We start from the raw sequence: 16,093 nt of genomic DNA, 5'->3' as shown, positions 1-16,093 counted from the left end.
CCGTCGATCTGGCGCATCTTCGTTTTGGCTTGCGCGACGCGATCCCAGGCCTCCGACTCAATACCCACTTTACCATGCCACACACTTATGGCGACGACGACCTCGAGAACGTCGACGAGAAGTACCACGAGTCGTCCGACGAGGACTTCAACCCCGAAGCCGCGCCTCCCGAAGAGGCATCCAGTTCCGAAGACGAAGACCATGTCACGATAGAACCCACACAGCGCACGGGCAAGCGGAAAGCGCCTGCCGATGAAGACCTTGATTCTGGAGACGAAGTGACAATACAAGCTGCGCGGAAGAAGCGGGCGAAGAAGAAGGGGAAGAAAGGCGGCAACGATGATGGAGACGAGCTGATCATATCAGATGATGAAGGCGGGGAGGGCGGACTTGTCAAAACGCGGGCGCAACGGAGGATTGAAGGAAAGGAACGGAGACCGCTTGCAAGGACCGAGGGCGCAACTGTAGATGTCGATGCGCTATGGGCCCAAATGACAGCGGCGCCTCTGAAGCCTTTGGATTCCACAGCATCACATGAAACAGCTGCACAACAAAATCACGTACCCGTAGCCAGCATCCCAGTATCAGTGGAAGAGGAAGAACAGCTCACGATCAAGAAAGTCTTCACCTTCGCTGGGCAGGACACGACCGAGGAGAAGCAAGTTCCACGTTCGCAGCTCGACAAATACCTCAAAGATGGGTGGAAGACACTCGATGCGTCCGCAGCAACAATACCCACAACAGAATCCCCAAAAGATCCCTCCGAGTCTAGTGGACCCAAGATCCGTCGTCCCCTCCGCCGTCCATCCCGATTCGACCCCAACCCTACAGGCTACGTCCGCGCCCTCGCACCCGAACACCAACTTTTCTGGCCCCGTGCCGCCGCTGCCGATCTACAACGCGAGCAGGAAATTCCGCCAGAAACAGACATCTCGGTCGCGAAGAAGGTCGAGAAGGCGCAGAAGCTCAATGTGGTGGACAAATCGCGCATGGACTGGACAGGTTTCGTGGACAAAGAGGGCATCGCAGAGGAATTGGATACACATGGAAAGACCAAGGAAGCCTATCTGGGTCGTATGGAGTTCTTGGCTGGTGTGGAAGCGCGGAGAGAAGAAGAGAGGAGGAATCTGAAGATCAAGGCTGCAGCTGCTGCGCCTACGGTGGGGTGAACCGTGTGCTAAAGATGTACTGGAGAGCCGCGGATGTTTTTAAAGATGATTGATGTTTTTAAAGATGATTGATGTTTTTAAAGATACCCAATTATTGCTCAAAGGCGACAAGCGCTGGTTGATGCGTGCGCTTCTGCATATTCATCACGTATAGATCTATATCATTCAGGGCTATGCATATGACGATTGAGTAGAAGAGTACAAAAAGCACCGATTTGAGAGCAAGGAGCGAAATCACAATAAATTACCTTGGAGCTACGATCATTCGAAGAGACAAACGAGTGACATGGAGCAGACCCCTAATTATACCTCCACTTCCATTTTCTAACCCCCTCTATACATCTCTTCAGACTCTCAACCGAAATGTCTTCATTTTCCTTCCTTCTTCGTCCTCCTCCTAATACTACGTTTGTGCCCCCATCTAAAAAGATGTGGCTATGAATGGCTCAGTGAGACTCTTGGACTGACTCCAGAGACGTTAATTTGTACATGGTATTGCAACGGCAGCCATGGATGGCGCAGTGATGTTTCGAGTACCCAATGAGTAAATACAGTGGATCGAACACTGGTGGAAAGATCAAGACCCTGTGGAAATGATTGTATAAGCGCTCCTGAGCACCCAAATAACTGTAATGATCCTGCGCGAATAATGTGTGTATGATGCCAAAGTGAGAGGTAGCCGATACGTGAAAGCGTCGTAAGATGAACACCGTTTCCGTACGAATTGGAGGTAACTACAAGGTGAGCTCCTCGAGCGCGGTCTGAAAGTCGTCTTCTTCTTCCTCTTCGTACTGGACCTGTGCCTTGATTGGTTTCGGCTTCATGTTCATGCGTATGGACGAGACTATAGCTCTGGATTTCTCAGAGCTGTTTGCCTTGAGACTCGCAAGCTCTCGTCCTGCCATTTTCAGAACGAAACTGGATTTCTCCGGCCTCTTGAACTGTGCATATAACGCTGATGCCTTGATGGTGTCCCACATGCATGAACCGGGCGTAAGGTAATCATCAAGCAGAGGCTGGATATCGGTGTCGCCCGGGTTTTCGGGCTGGACAGCCTGGAACTTCTGATAGCAATTGTTTACAACAGTATTAAGCCGCTCCGTCGTGCTCACATCCCCATGCCAGCCGGCATTCCAAGTACAATTGACGTCGTCCAGCTTTCTTGTCAGAGAGAGGATTTCTTGCTTGATAGTTTCCGATCCCTTTTTGGCGAGGTGATCGATTGGATACAAAAGCGCGTCGTCTGGCTCAATAGCTTCCGAGAGAATGGATTTGACTTGACGCATTGTCTCGATATTGTGTGCTCTTACAATGTCGAAGTAGAGATAGTCGATGATGTGGTTGGATCGGACTCGCCGATCTGCTTTGCGGATTTTCTCAACACCTGCTGAGTCCCCCTTGCTGGCGCATTTTTTCATCTCTTCCTTATAACGCGGCTGTCTTGGTTTCAATCGGGCCACGTATTTATCAAACTTTGTCTGCGTAAATACATAACCCTGTTTGGACGCATCGACTAGCAAATCGTGCATATCGTACAGTTGTTCAAGTACCCGGGAATGAATGCGGTTTTCGGTGTATGCTTGTTTCTCTGCGAAAGTGGTGACTAGACCAAGCAGCGATGAGTTGTTACGAAACTCGAAAGCTCTACTGAGGAAGTTGTCCACCTCTTCAGGTTCGCTGGTGTTCATGATATCTTCGAGCTTCTCGGTCCGTGTCTCTATGCCGTATTTTGCAGGCTTGGGGGTAGTCATTGGCGCTGGAGCATTCAGAAAAGGGCGCACAAGTTTAGGTTCCCAACAAACCCAGAACATATCACCATCGTAATCGCCTCCTTGCAGCTTCCCAGCTAGTGGGAATCGGCCTTTGCAAGGAAAAACCACCACGTCGACCAGATGCGACAGTTCAGGTCGTATGACCGTGCGGACTTTTTGAATGTCCGAGCGGCGACAAGCAGGCTGACGAGTGACGAGAGCTTCCATGTCCCTAAGGCAGAGGTACTTTTCATCCGTATCCTCGTCGATAAATGAGGATGAGAACTGTACTTGAATCTCTCCTGGTTTCAAGACTCCAAAAGGATCTGCTATTCCATAAAAATACGCGGACTTTGCGAGAGGCACACGTAGCTTGGATTCCTGGAAGACATGCTTTGTCTGGATAAAGCGTTCGAGACTCCTGGCAAGGTAGGGAAACTTGGTAGGTACGAAGCCCACCTCGAGCAAGAACTTCAACTTTTCCTCTAAGGATACCGGCAGTGCAGCTTGCCAGTCAGGTTCAGCCTGAGTCTTCGCACCGTTCTGATGAACCCATTCGTAGACCTTGACTGGATCTGGTAGTAAATGTAGCAGCTTCTCGCGTTCGCTTTCGAGTCGCTCTTCCATGAGACTAGCAATAACTTCTCTCTTCACGCCCCGATCGACCAGAATGGGTATATACAATATATGCAATTCCGACTGTGAAGGCGGAGAACTGAAGTTGGACACTTCAAAGGTTCGATGATGGTGCATTGAATCGTCGGCGGGTGGATGAAACTTCCACTGACTCCTATTGATCTTGATCCAGTGCTTAAGATGCTCCGGATTTTTGGTGTAGGATTCCGCGCTAATCATCCAAAGTCCCTTGGCTCCGCCAATGCGTCCCTGGAACGTACTGGGTAAAGGTCCCTTCATCCCGGTTGTTTTCTTGTATAGCTGCCATATGGCTAATGCAGCGCCAACGGAGATGACTGAGCATCCATCGTTCATGACCGTGCCACCCGGAATTGCTTGCCACTCTAAGTTCGAGTCATTGTACAGAGTGTCCTCCGGATCATTTGTGGCCAATTCGTCATCCACGTGGATGATTTGTGACGTTTCAAAGCACAAGGTAGGGGTGGTTCGAGAAAGCCCCAATTCAATTCGAGCAAAGGCTTTGCAGAAACCTTGGTGTCTGTTGATGTAGAATGGTAGGAATCGATCGAGCATTTGACCCACTGAATAGGGTTGCTCAATTCCACATCCTTCGGTGGCGAACAGCACGATCCTTTTGTCATAGACCATGTCCTTGGGTCGAGCGGTTTTGGGCTTCTTCACATCTTCAACATGGAAGACTCTCCATTTGCGGTTCAAGAAGTGGTGTTCTGCGAGTAGCCATGCTTGAAATTGACTGCGAATTTGTTGAAGCCGCTCACCCGTGAAACGATTTGTTTCGGAGAAGTCGAAGACTGGCGTGTATAAGTAGAGAAAGCGGTCGGAGCCAAACATTCGCTCCAGTCGGCATGATCGATCCGATTGTACCGGTAACAATGTAAGGTTTAGAATCGGGCCAGTGCGTTTGGGGCTGAGATTGATGTGTCCTCTGAAAGTGAACCCATCAAAATCACGTTTGGCAGCTTGCCAGAGACGGCTTGACTCCCGCAGCTTCACACGCGGTATTTTCCGATGTTTGTTAATGAAAGACCAAAACGCCTCTGCATCGGAAGATACAGTAGAGATATCCATGCCGCTTACCAAGTCCAAGATTGAGATTGAGTGGTCTATCGCTAGACGTTCGCATATGAACAAGATATGGTACGGGATGTGTTCTAGCCCTGTTGGGAGCGCGTCTACGAAGAGATTTTGGGTAGGTAGATCGCGAATCTCGTGCGGTATCTTCGAGGGAGATTGCACAGTAGCCGGCGATTTCTCTTGACCGTTTGGAACTCCGTTAGATGGGACCCGTGGCGGCGATGATGCACGAGATTGCCCACGGCGATCGTCAACAACGGCGGATGGTCTGGAACTTTCCATCTTGTCATGTGGAATTGCTCGCGGGTCAGTCTCCTTCTCTTCAACCTCGAAAGATGCTTCAAGAAGGCCAGTCTCATCAACAGAGCCATAAGTAGATCTGTTCTGACCGCTACTCCCTTGAGACAAGTGTTCGTTCAGGTTATGCTGTATATCCTTCTCACACACTTCGCTCCCAGGATGCAACATAGCTTGGTCGAGCTCCAAATCATCCAGAGAACCGATTGTAGTCGAACTCGTCCTTTTCAATTGGGGCCTAGAGGACCTGTTTTCCCGTAATTCGATGGCGCCATCGTACGAGGTGAATGAAGTGTTTGTCGTATTTGCTGTCTCTTGGGAGGAGAATGTGGTGTTGTTGAAGGAGGTGTTGACCGAAGATGAAACGGAATTTACAGTATGGAAAGAGCGAGCCATCTCAAGCGTTGGCTTCTTGAAGTCAAACTGCGGTGGCGGAATAGGCGAAGAATCGAAGGTTTTGACAGCCTGTTTCCCTTTCGAGGTTTTGGTCAACTTCTGTGAGTTCTCGGAATGATTGGAGCTTTCAGATGGCCTTTTCTTAGAGATATGTAAAGAGGCATGGTTACTTGCCTGAAAGAGCGTCCGTGCTGACCTAGTGGATGGCGAGGGTGATGGTGACGGCGACCGGGACGGTGATCGCGGTGTTTCGAATTTTTGATCCGTCTCATCGTCGGTGTCAACGTCTGTAGGGGATCCTGGATCAGCAGTAGCATAAGACTCATGTTCGCCGTGTTGAACGTCATGTGAAATAGTTGTTGCTTGCGAGGTAGGCTTGACTCCTGTCTTTGTATTAGCTATTGCAAGGTCATTCTCCCATTCCAGTCCCGATTAGCTACAGTCTGACTGAGGTAATATCTATGCAAACAACATGCGTTCGTTGATATGCACTAAGAATGGCAGCTGACATGATGACGGAATAGCTTCATGCTGACAGTCCGACCCACAAAGCAATTACAAGCCGAAGAAGGCATAGCGTGGACCATCTCTATCACAGAGTCTGCAAGACATATGGGTTCTCCGAGGCCCTATCAAGCACGGATATAGTCTACCGGCATGGAAGAAATGTACGTGCTAACTCTGGAGGGAACTTAAAAAGCAAGTTTGTACTCACCACTAAAGGGTGTCGCCCGCACTTTAGGCGGCTCATTCCTTGGCGTCCTGCCCTTCGACTCTAATTCACCCTTTTTTACACGGGAGAGAATCTCACGAAGCCTGTCCAAGCGCTCCTCACGTGACAGACCAGGGGCTTTCCCCTTGAACTGTTCGAGCGCCTCTTCGAGCGCCGTTGGTGCGCTGTAGAAGAGGAATTTGATGAGCGCATGGACCTTGTCGGCCGCATCGTCCGGGATGGCTTTTTTTGGCGACCATCCATCACCACGAAGCCTGAGACCGATGTTCCATTGTCTTTCCAGCGAGCAAATCAGCTCATTGAGGGCTGCTCCAGAGCGGTGGTGCGGAGTTGCCGGTAGCGAAACGGCGGGACCACCGTTACCCGTCATGACGCGGGGCAACAGTGTTCCTTCGTACCTTGGACTTCATGCGACAGGGAAATTGGCAGGATCGCGGCGACAAAGAAGGAGAATGAATGGGTTCAGGACGTAAAGATATAGCGGGTTGAGTCGCGGAAGGCTGAGGATTGCTGAATGTGTGCCTGAGGCTGCTGTTGCTAGGTGATGAAACCTATGGTCTGTGCACGTACGCGGTATCGCGTGGTCACGCGATGAGATGTTTCACCAAGCGCTGATTTAGGCGGAATTTTAAGTGCCAGCCGTGGATATGGTCCGATATTGATTCTGACATCGCCGCGAGAATTGAATGATACTCAACATTTCAGCATTTATAGTCGCCTCCACCAAGCCTCATAACACGTGTTAAAGTTATTGCGGACGTGGCAGGTTGTCGCATGGGCAGAGAATAATATGCTGTATCGTGTACGGCTCCTTAAGATCGTCTAGATTTGTGCCATTCCGCTTTTCGCACTATGGCGGATATTTCCCAAACATGCAATAGGTAATCGTGAATTCAATGAACCGTGAACCAAGCCTCGTCTTTCCCATAATCAAGTCCTCTTGGACTTAGACCTTCATCTCCTCGAGACCGTGCTTCCAGACGGTAACGTAAGGTGTGACACCGTCCTCGCGGTAGTTGAGGAGGACGATCATACCGTCGGGGTTCATGGACTCGCCAGTGTAGAACTCGTAGTCCTTGAAGTTGCCGATGATCTTCTTGGCGAAACCGGAGGCCTTGCTCTCAAAGTCCTTGATCGTAGCCTCGTCGGCGCCCTTGCTCTTGAGGGCCTCCTTGACTGACTTCATGTAACCTGTCTATCGTTAGTCCTGGGTCTGGAAGATTTTGCCCTAGCGTTCTTACCCTTGAGGTATGTGAGGTAGCCCTTCTTGTCGAAGCCGGTCTCGTTCAGGCGGAAAGAGTAGACGACGTCGATCTTGGTCTCCTTCTGGTCGTCGGCTCCCTCCTCTTGCTCCTCAGCGGAAGCATTGGCACCGGTGTCTACACGTCGTTAGTCTGCCAGGTCTTCATCTCGCATGGCGGTACCCACCGAATGATTCTCCTCCGACAGTGATCTTGGTGCAGTCGGCCTCGTAGGCAACGCCGTCGATCTCCTTGAGGTTGTAGGAGTCGGAGATGATCTCGTCACCGGTGATGATGTCCTGGAAGAAGTCAGTACTACGCGACTAGTGGAGAAGACAAAAGGCTCTTTGCATGCGCAAAGCAGCATCAAGTGCAGCAGGGAAGGCGGGGTAGGGCGCAGGTAAGAGCGACCCAGCGCAGGCACAACGTACCTTGAAAATGATCATGTTGGCGGTAGAGGGAAGTAGGGTCTGGGGATGTGTAGAAAGAGTGTACGTTGGTCGGGGCGGGCAGGCGAGGGGTTGAAGACTGGAGCGGAAAAGAAGCGCTGGCCTGTAGGCGTGAAGGAGAAATTGGTGGGGTCGAAAATTGGGTGTGAAAAGCGCGCTAACCGCAACGGGTGGAAGTGCAAGTGGCTGAGCGACTAGGCCCGCCCGGGCGCCCGGCGGCGAAATGTCATGATGCGCGCGTACATCGTAAACCCCCGTCATGCCTTGGTGCTGTCACAGGCACGCTGCTGCACCACTCTCACACGACTTTCACCCAACCCTTGCTCCGCCCACCTCAGCCTCTCCTTTCTGAGCTCGACTGGTCAATTGCGCGCCATCCACCCTCCAGCACGAATACCGACATCACTCGTCCGTCGCATCGCGCCTTCTCCCTAATTTCCTTGGTCCGCGGCTTCCGGCTCCGTCTTTGTCACCCCATAGCTGGCCCAGCACCGCGATCTCGCCTCGAGTACGCTGCACCTTCGACGTCTTCGCCTGCTGCGCTGCGCAACCCCCAGTCTCGCATACATACAGTTGTAATCGATAATCCGCTCACCTAGCGCACCGCTGCCGCACCATGGCGAGCGCAAACATCACGTCCTACGACCTCCCGCCGCTTCCCGAATACACCCTCGAGCCCCTTCAGCCCCTCACGTCGTGGGTCTCCGATGCATTCATACAAGCCGCACTGCCTGTCGTCGGATACTGGGTTGTCTCTCTGGTTTTCCACGTCATTGACGTGTACGACTTCTTCCCGCAGTATCGGCTGCACACGCCAGCAGAGGTTCTGAAGCGCAACCATGTTTCACGCTACGAAGTGCTGCGCGATGTCATACTCCAGCAAGTCATCCAGATACTCGCATCCTTCAGCCTCTCTTTAATCGACGAGGCGCCGACAACCGGCAAAGCCGAGTATGATGTGGCTTGGTACGCGCAGAAGCTCAGACTTGCCCAGCGCGCGGTTCCTTATGTCTTATCCGCGGTAGGCGTCAACCCGATCGCGCTGGCTTCCAAGGTCGCTACCTCGCAACCGATACTTTCTTCCGTTGTCATCGGAGGCAAATACCCCGCGCTGCTGCAGACGGCGACAGTTGCGGGCGAGCAGACTCTTGTCCCCGCCTTCGCTTCTTGGGAGATGACCGTGGCTAGCTTTGCGTACTGGTATGCCATACCTGCCATCCAATTCAGTGCTGCCATAGTCATCATGGACGCGTGGGAGTACATGCTGCACCGTGCCATGCACCTGAACAGATGGTTATATGGTAAGTTCCAACCCGGGTCATGCTCTTCGACTTTTGTTAACCCACGCAGTAACGTTCCATTCGCGGCATCACCGTCTCTATGTGCCATATGCCTACGGCGCTCTGTACAACCACCCGATCGAAGGGTTCGCGCTCGATACCCTGGGTGCTGGCTTGAGCTATCTGCTCACCGGCATGACAATGCGACAGTCGATGTGGTTCTTCACTGGCTCTACCATCAAGACAGTGCTTGATCACGGCGGTTACGCATTCCCCTACGACCCTATCCACTGGATCTTCCCCAACAATGCCGCTTACCACGACATTCATCACCAGAGCTGGGGTATCAAGACCAACTTTTCGCAACCCTTCTTCGTATACCTCGACCGACTTGGCGGGACAATGTACAAAGGCGATGTGACTGCCAAATACGAACGTGCTCGTCTTACAGCACAGCAGAAGGTCGACCAAGAAAAAGAGAATGAAGCTACCGCAGTACCCATGTCGACTGCGGCAGCCTCGGGCCTGACACAGGACGAGGGTGTAGTGCCACAAGGCGCATCGACACCTCGCATCTCGCGCAAGAAGGCTAGCAGCATCTCATCAACGGCTGGCACAAATTTCAAAGATCTGACGAACAAGGTCAATCAAAACCTGCACGGCAGGAGAGCCAATGTTCTGGGGTTGGAAAGCTCACATTAATTTGTACCTTTTTTTTATGTGTAAACAAACATCATGCTATTGCAGCAGGTAATGTATAGTCTCGGGTGTATAACTTCCGGATGGTTCTATCTCATCCGCTGCATTGCATCACTGGTGCATATTCTCCTGCTATTTCTGATATACGGCCTGTATTTTGTCGTCATTCATTCACGGACTGTACGATTCTGGGACGGCGTTTGCTGGACGGTTGGATTACATCGAATTGAGTTTCCCATTCAAAATACTACAACCTTCGTTCGTTAGTGACGGCTTTTCACGTTGCGCCATTTCGATCGTTAGTGCCAATCAACCTTAGCTGCTTTACCGATGAGTGTCTCACCGATATTGTCTTTCACTTCAACAGATCATATGAGCAGGTGTCTCTATTGATACTTTATTGAGTTCGAGTTGTTTCTTCCTCTTTCGCTTGCCCTATGATATATACACACTGACAACTTTCACAGACTATACAGCCGCGTCCTATCACTCGCAATATACGCTGCATCATGAAATCACTCTGTCTAATTGCAAACGTCCCGTGCGTATTCTTAACCTCTCCGCATTCCTCCCTGTTTGCAACAGACCAAACACAACTATTATCACAAGGCACCCACAATGCATTACAACCACAAAGACATCTCACAACATTTCACGATGCCTTCATTCCTACACAGGATGGAGACTCGCCGGCTCCATAACAGCGACATGAAGAGACTTGTCCGTATTTTTCGGCATGTCCCTATTCCCAATGAGTTGCGTGATGAGCGCAAGGAAGCGCTATATCGTAAACATACCAAGGAAGCTATACAACGTCTTCCTAGCCGGCTACGCGCTTCGCGGCTCTCTTTCGGCTCAACGAACCTGTGTACGACACACAAGGGCCTAAACCAAAATCTTGTCAATGACATCTTCAAATGGATCCGTCACGAATACGATGGCGCCATCGGCAAGTTTCTTTATCCACTTGTAATGACTCACGGCCTTCTAACGACGGATCAGAAGTTGAAAGTCCGTCAACTAGAACCTGTGCTACGGATGTGGCAACCCAACTTTAGTTCGGGTGCTTCCGCTCCCCCTGGTCATGAGCCGATTCAGTGCGGATTGAAGTGGCACTATCAGGCAGACCAATGCCCGGCTTGTATGATGGCGCGGATGGGATCAAATTCTGATGTTCTTTTTGCTCTGTTCGCCGGTATGGTCGGTCGCTTCAACAGCAAGGCGTTCACGACAATGGATGCGATCCGTAGCGTTGCTGGCTGGGACAGCACTAAGAGCAAACGTCTTCGATTTGTGCGTTACTGGATCAGGAAGGCGAGTGGGGAAAGCAATATGTTGAAAGCATGCGATCTGGGCATGGATCTCAAACATCTCCGGGCTCAGTGGAAGCATGAGCAACACCGCCACCTTCGTGCACATAGCCGCACGAGAACGCAGAAAACTCCCGTCGGTTCGATGCCCTGTCAAAGTTTAGGTTCATCTACCGTCCCCGCTCACCAGCGCACGTTTAGCCGTTCTGCCTCGACCAGAACTGTAAGACGGCGGCGAGAACAAGAACTAACAGCTCCGAGCCTGTTCGACCCCAAATTGGGTCCTAATCCCCGGCCTCCAGACACTAAACTCAAGTCACAGGCCAATGATCTTGGTTTTGAGATGCCCGGTATGCGTAAGCGGGTATACACTATTCCTCACAACCAAGAAGACGTCCATCCGGCTTTGCGAGACCAGCCTGGACTCTTACCTTCTCGCTCATCAACAAGCGCGTCAAGGCATTATAACGAGTCAAGGGCTTCGCTTAATCCAGAAAGGACTATCAAGCCTGATGATAACATGAGCCTCCCTACCGTTCGCCTTCCTCAGCACCACAGTTCGGAAGACCGTCCAGCTCCGTTACAAATTAGACGCAGACCTGTGCCACAACCGTCAGTCGCAGGTTCTACTAGGCAGGAGAACCCTTTCCTCAATCCTCCTGCTTCAATGATCTCCCGCCGATCTTTCGCCACAACAGCGCACACGATCGCGTCCTACACCGGCGGTCCATCCTCTTGCGTGGGATACATAGATCCTCTCGACAACCCGATCTATGACCACATCGAGACGCAAGAAGAGCGCGTGGAGAAGTACAGACGGCTTCTAGCTAGCCATCCAGACCCCGATCCCTTCGCTGAATATGAGGATGACAACGCTTCGGTGTTTCCGAAGCCGCAGCGTCAGTCTATGTATTCTGCGTTCAGGGACATGGGATTCAATTCTGCGCGTTTCGACGCGATCGATGAAGAACTTGCTGAAGATGAGATTGAGGACTGGGAGCGGGGTGAGCCTGAAGACGACGAGGTGCCCCAGGGATGTGCAATGAATGTGGGCATGATATTGGGCAAGGGAAGACGTCGGAGGGACAGCGATGCCAGTGTGTGTTCTAACGATTTTTACTAGTATTTTTTGTATTTAGATTCTTCCCTCTGTGTATTTATCCGATTTAGACTCTCTTATTTTCGAGTTTTCAGTAGTAGATTGTATTAAGATTATTGATGTGCAGAGCACTCGTCCTTTCATCCGTGACAATGTTCTTTCCTTCTACGATCAGAAAGATCCTCTGCTCGATGCTGTCCTCCGAAGACACCAAGACTTCCTTGCAAGATGAGTGTACCCATAGGATGGTCCTTTCATCATGTAGGTAGCGGCGATGGAAGTATCGCGCATCATTCATGGTAGGATAGCTATGCAAAGTATCATTCCATCGTGAGAGCCAGTCGAGTGGAAGTAACTTCAAAGAAAGTCGATCGATCAACCGAATGCAACCAACTGCGGTATGCAGTATGGAATTACATATCGTATTCAGTAATCAGACGCCCATCACACCTAATATTCAAGGCCACAATTGTTGATTTGGTAGCTATCGCATTGTTCAGCCAACAATGTCTCCGCCAAACCCGATCGGTCGTCGGACTGGGCCTTGCTTCTTATAGGGCACGATAGCCATAGCCTTGTAGGTTTTACCCATGCCGTTTGGCCCTCTATCGACAAGTCGCTTCCAGCCTGTTTCCAAGCGTCTCCGCGTATCTTCATCCTTAGCAGCCTTAAGCAAGCGATCGGCGCGCTCCTTAATGCCCATTGTCGATAAAAAGAAAGACTGTTCAACGGGTCCGTGAACCTCAACACCGGGAGAAGCATCTAAAGCTGCATCTGCAAGGGCGAGAAAGTCCACATCAGCCGAGAGATCTACCAGACCGGGCGATGCGAAAGGCGAGACAGTGGTATGTGAACGAATGCCCCGGAGAGTGTTCGCTGGGATGGTATCCAAAGGTCCGTAATCCAAGATCAAAGCTGCACCAGATGGCTGCGCTTTTACAAAGTTGTCCTCATCAGGAGCACTCCTGCTCGAGGGTGTATGGGATGCTGAGGCGTTGTTAGGCTTAGGAGCGCTGCCGCCTATCCGTACAGCGAAGTCAGACACGTAAGCAAAAGATTCAGGCGAGATCTCGATGATCGCGTCTGGGGTATTCTCTAGCTTCTTATAACGATCAGATAACTTCGGCAGATATAGGGAGTGCGGCGTCGGTGTCTTCGAAACGGTCAACTCGAAGTCTAATTTTTCATCCCCTTTCTTTGGCGAAGAGCCACTTGCGCCCATATTCGTGTACGGCGAAGTTGGCGACACGACTAGCTCATGCCAGGTATTCTTGGGGGTTGTCACGCCGTGCTTCGGTTTGATAGGGCCGGTTGGAGTGATGATGGTCGATGAGGCAGGCACCGAAGATTGAGCGATATTCTGGAAGACGTGGATTGGAAGTGCATCAAAGAACTCGTGGGCGAGTATGAAAGGCGCTGCCGTATGCTCTGTGTATGTTGTCAGTACGCTGTTGATAAAGAGAGTAGATTCGAGCGCGTACCTTTTGGCACCAGCCTTATGTCTTCGCACCACTCGATCCTGCAGGAAGGCATGTACTTGCATTGTGCGGTTAGACCAATGTCGCTCCTCTTCAGATCATCGGTGCCAGACAGCAACTTTGCTTGTTGTTTCTGCAGGTAAGGTGATGCTTCGATGAGATAAATAGCCTCGATGCTATTTGTGAAAGCCTTGAAACTAGATATGGTCTACCATCCTGTAAGTATGCTTCGCATTCTCTACTATCGGGGGAACACCATACCCTCAGAACATCGTCCATTAGCGTTCCTCGTCCTGGACCAACCTCGATTATCTGCACCTTGTCTTTCCTTCCTTGGGCAAGCCACTCTGCGTATAGCCATATACCAATAAGCTCGCCAAACACCTGACTGATCTCTGGTGATGTCACGAAGTCACCCTTTGTGCCAAATTGATCCTGTCCAGTCGATGTTTGTCTTGTGTAGTAACCGCCTTCGGGGTGAGTGAGGCATTGTCGCATATACGCCGCTACCGAGATTGGACCCGTCGTCTGAAGCCAACGTTAGACTTGCTTTCATACTGGGAAGGGGAATCATACCGTAATAGCTTCAGCCAGCGTCTTCGCCAGCGGCGTCGACCATTGTCGTTCCGAGTCGGAAGATGTAGAGGCAGAAGTCGAAGACCACCGGGAGGTACATTTCGTTATTCGGATCGACGTTTGTCGTGTTACCGACCGACTACACTGTGTTGCGGTGCGCAGTAGGTTCAGAGGTTTGGTCCTCATGTCGGCCTTGTTTATCGAAGCTCCATGACGCTGGCGCGTTCGGAACTACAGAAAGTTTAGATCGGAACGCCAACATGAACGAAGCTATGACCATCCTGCAACGATTCGCACGTGCTATCGGTCCAACCAGCGCCAACTACACGAAAACACACCAACAAGTTCCTTTTGTGAGAACCAAGCCGACTAAACTTCCATATACGCCTTTACACCTAGACAATAGTAGAAGCCGGTCTCTCGACCATAGAGGAAGAGGGAAAGAGAAAGAGCTATGGCATCACGGTGGGCAAATGATGAAGCAGACAAAGCCGAGGAAGCGCGTCGGAAGAAAGAGAAAGAAGAGAAGAAACGCCTGAAGCTTCAGAAACAGCAAGAGGCGGAAGCAGCCTCACGAGCAACGCAAGAGGCGGAATCGAGACCGGCAAAGCGCAGGAGATTATCAACAGGCGACGATGACGAGGGAGCCGCAAAGCCCAAAGAAGAAGAGACTGAGAGGAAGCTCCTGCGATTTCAAGGCGGAGGTTGGAACCCTTGTCGACATACATCCAACTTCGAGATCCTCAATCAGATCGAAGAGGGCTCATATGGCTGGGTCTCCCGAGCGCGCGATATCACTACAGGCTCCGTCGTCGCCCACAAGAAGGTCAAAATGGACTACAACCAAGACGGTTTCCCTATCACCGCGCTGCGAGAAATCTCCATCCTGCAACGTTGCAGACATGCAAATGTCGTCGATCTTCTGGAGGTTTTATCTGGTGATGACCCGCAAGAATGTATCTTGGTCATGGACTTCCTCGAACATGACCTCAAGACACTACAAGAAGACATGAGTGAGCCATTCATGGCAAGTGAAGTCAAGACATTATTACGACAGTTGGTCTCTGGCGTCGGCTATCTGCATGAGAACTTCATCATGCACCGCGATCTGAAGACATCAAACATCCTACTCAACAACCGTGGCCAACTCAAACTTGCAGACTTTGGTATGGCACGATACATCCCACCGGCGAACGCGCCCCTCACACAACTGGTCGTCACGCTATGGTATCGTGCGCCTGAACTTCTACTAGGGACTCGAGATTACGGAACGGAAGTCGACATGTGGAGCGTAGGCTGTATATTCGGCGAACTGCTTGCAAAAGAGCCGTTACTACAAGGCAAGAACGAGGTCGACGAGCTCTCACTCATCTTCTCCCTTTGTGGTCTCCCATCAGAGAAGTCTTGGCCACAATTCTACCGCCTGCCCAACTCCAAATCACTGAAGCTACCGCGCGACCACCGCAACGCCCCAGGCTTCAACCGTGCGAAATTTCCCTTCTTGACAGCGTCTGGCATCGAACTCCTCTCTTCGTTACTATCCCTGAATCCAGACCATAGGCCTACTGCGAAAGAAGTACTGGAGCATCCTTACTTCAGAGAGCAACCCAAGCCTAAACCGACCGAGATGTTTCCCACGTTTCCAAGCAAGGCGGGGCAAGAGAGGAGAAGGAAGAAGAGTCCGAATGCGCCAAAGAGAGGAGAGGCGCCCGGCATGCAGGGGAATGTGGACTTTAGTAGTATTTTCAAGGGCAGAGAGGAAGAAGAGAAGGGAGCAGGATTTCAGTTGAAGATGACCTGATTGATTGCGAAGACGCGTAGGCATGTAGGGAACTTCCTTCAAAGCAACACGGACTCCACCCAAATGGGGCCGGCGACCGACTT

General features: G+C 51.2%; 7 protein-coding genes across 7 annotated transcripts; 3 read left to right on the top strand and 4 right to left on the bottom strand.

Moving 5' to 3' along the window:
- Window positions 1–74: 74 nt before the first annotated feature.
- Window positions 75–1,169, top strand: J4E93_000230 (uncharacterized protein; the record flags this gene model as incomplete). Its single annotated transcript, XM_049338193.1, has 1 exon — window positions 75–1,169. One exon carries the CDS (start codon window positions 75–77, stop codon window positions 1,167–1,169), a length of 1,095 nt encoding a protein of 364 aa, XP_049204078.1.
- A 734-nt stretch (window positions 1,170–1,903) lies between these two features.
- On the bottom strand, window positions 1,904–4,262 carry J4E93_000229 (uncharacterized protein; the record flags this gene model as incomplete). Its single annotated transcript, XM_049338192.1, is given in 2 exon segments — window positions 1,904–4,239; window positions 4,256–4,262. 2 exon segments carry the CDS (start codon window positions 4,260–4,262, stop codon window positions 1,904–1,906), a joined length of 2,343 nt encoding a protein of 780 aa, XP_049204077.1.
- Window positions 4,263–6,036: 1,774 nt separating this feature from the next.
- J4E93_000228 (uncharacterized protein) lies at window positions 6,037–6,447 on the bottom strand (the record flags this gene model as incomplete). The annotated part of the gene is made up of 2 exons (XM_049338191.1): window positions 6,037–6,383; window positions 6,441–6,447. 2 exons carry the CDS (start codon window positions 6,445–6,447, stop codon window positions 6,037–6,039), a joined length of 354 nt encoding a protein of 117 aa, XP_049204076.1.
- A 576-nt stretch (window positions 6,448–7,023) lies between these two features.
- On the bottom strand, window positions 7,024–7,764 carry J4E93_000227 (uncharacterized protein; the record flags this gene model as incomplete). Its single annotated transcript, XM_049338190.1, has 4 exons — window positions 7,024–7,268; window positions 7,319–7,456; window positions 7,506–7,617; window positions 7,750–7,764. 4 exons carry the CDS (start codon window positions 7,762–7,764, stop codon window positions 7,024–7,026), a joined length of 510 nt encoding a protein of 169 aa, XP_049204075.1.
- Window positions 7,765–8,383: 619 nt separating this feature from the next.
- J4E93_000226 (uncharacterized protein) lies at window positions 8,384–9,749 on the top strand (the record flags this gene model as incomplete). Its single annotated transcript, XM_049338189.1, has 2 exons — window positions 8,384–9,068; window positions 9,118–9,749. The coding sequence occupies 2 exons, from the start codon at window positions 8,384–8,386 to the stop codon at window positions 9,747–9,749; spliced, it is 1,317 nt and encodes a 438-aa protein (XP_049204074.1).
- A 2,902-nt stretch (window positions 9,750–12,651) lies between these two features.
- On the bottom strand, window positions 12,652–14,395 carry J4E93_000225 (uncharacterized protein; the record flags this gene model as incomplete). The annotated part of the gene is made up of 4 exons (XM_049338188.1): window positions 12,652–13,583; window positions 13,637–13,841; window positions 13,895–14,161; window positions 14,210–14,395. The coding sequence occupies 4 exons, from the start codon at window positions 14,393–14,395 to the stop codon at window positions 12,652–12,654; spliced, it is 1,590 nt and encodes a 529-aa protein (XP_049204073.1).
- A 268-nt stretch (window positions 14,396–14,663) lies between these two features.
- On the top strand, window positions 14,664–16,010 carry J4E93_000224 (uncharacterized protein; the record flags this gene model as incomplete). The annotated part of the gene is made up of 1 exon (XM_049338187.1): window positions 14,664–16,010. The coding sequence occupies one exon, from the start codon at window positions 14,664–14,666 to the stop codon at window positions 16,008–16,010; it is 1,347 nt and encodes a 448-aa protein (XP_049204072.1).
- Window positions 16,011–16,093: the final 83 nt, after the last annotated feature.

This window comes from Alternaria ventricosa, assembly GCF_023758065.1.
Source record: "Alternaria ventricosa strain BMP 2768 chromosome Unknown scaffold_1, whole genome shotgun sequence".
NCBI classification, from domain to species: Eukaryota; Fungi; Ascomycota; class Dothideomycetes; order Pleosporales; family Pleosporaceae; genus Alternaria; species Alternaria ventricosa.
This window is presented reverse-complemented; position numbering and strand designations above follow the sequence as displayed.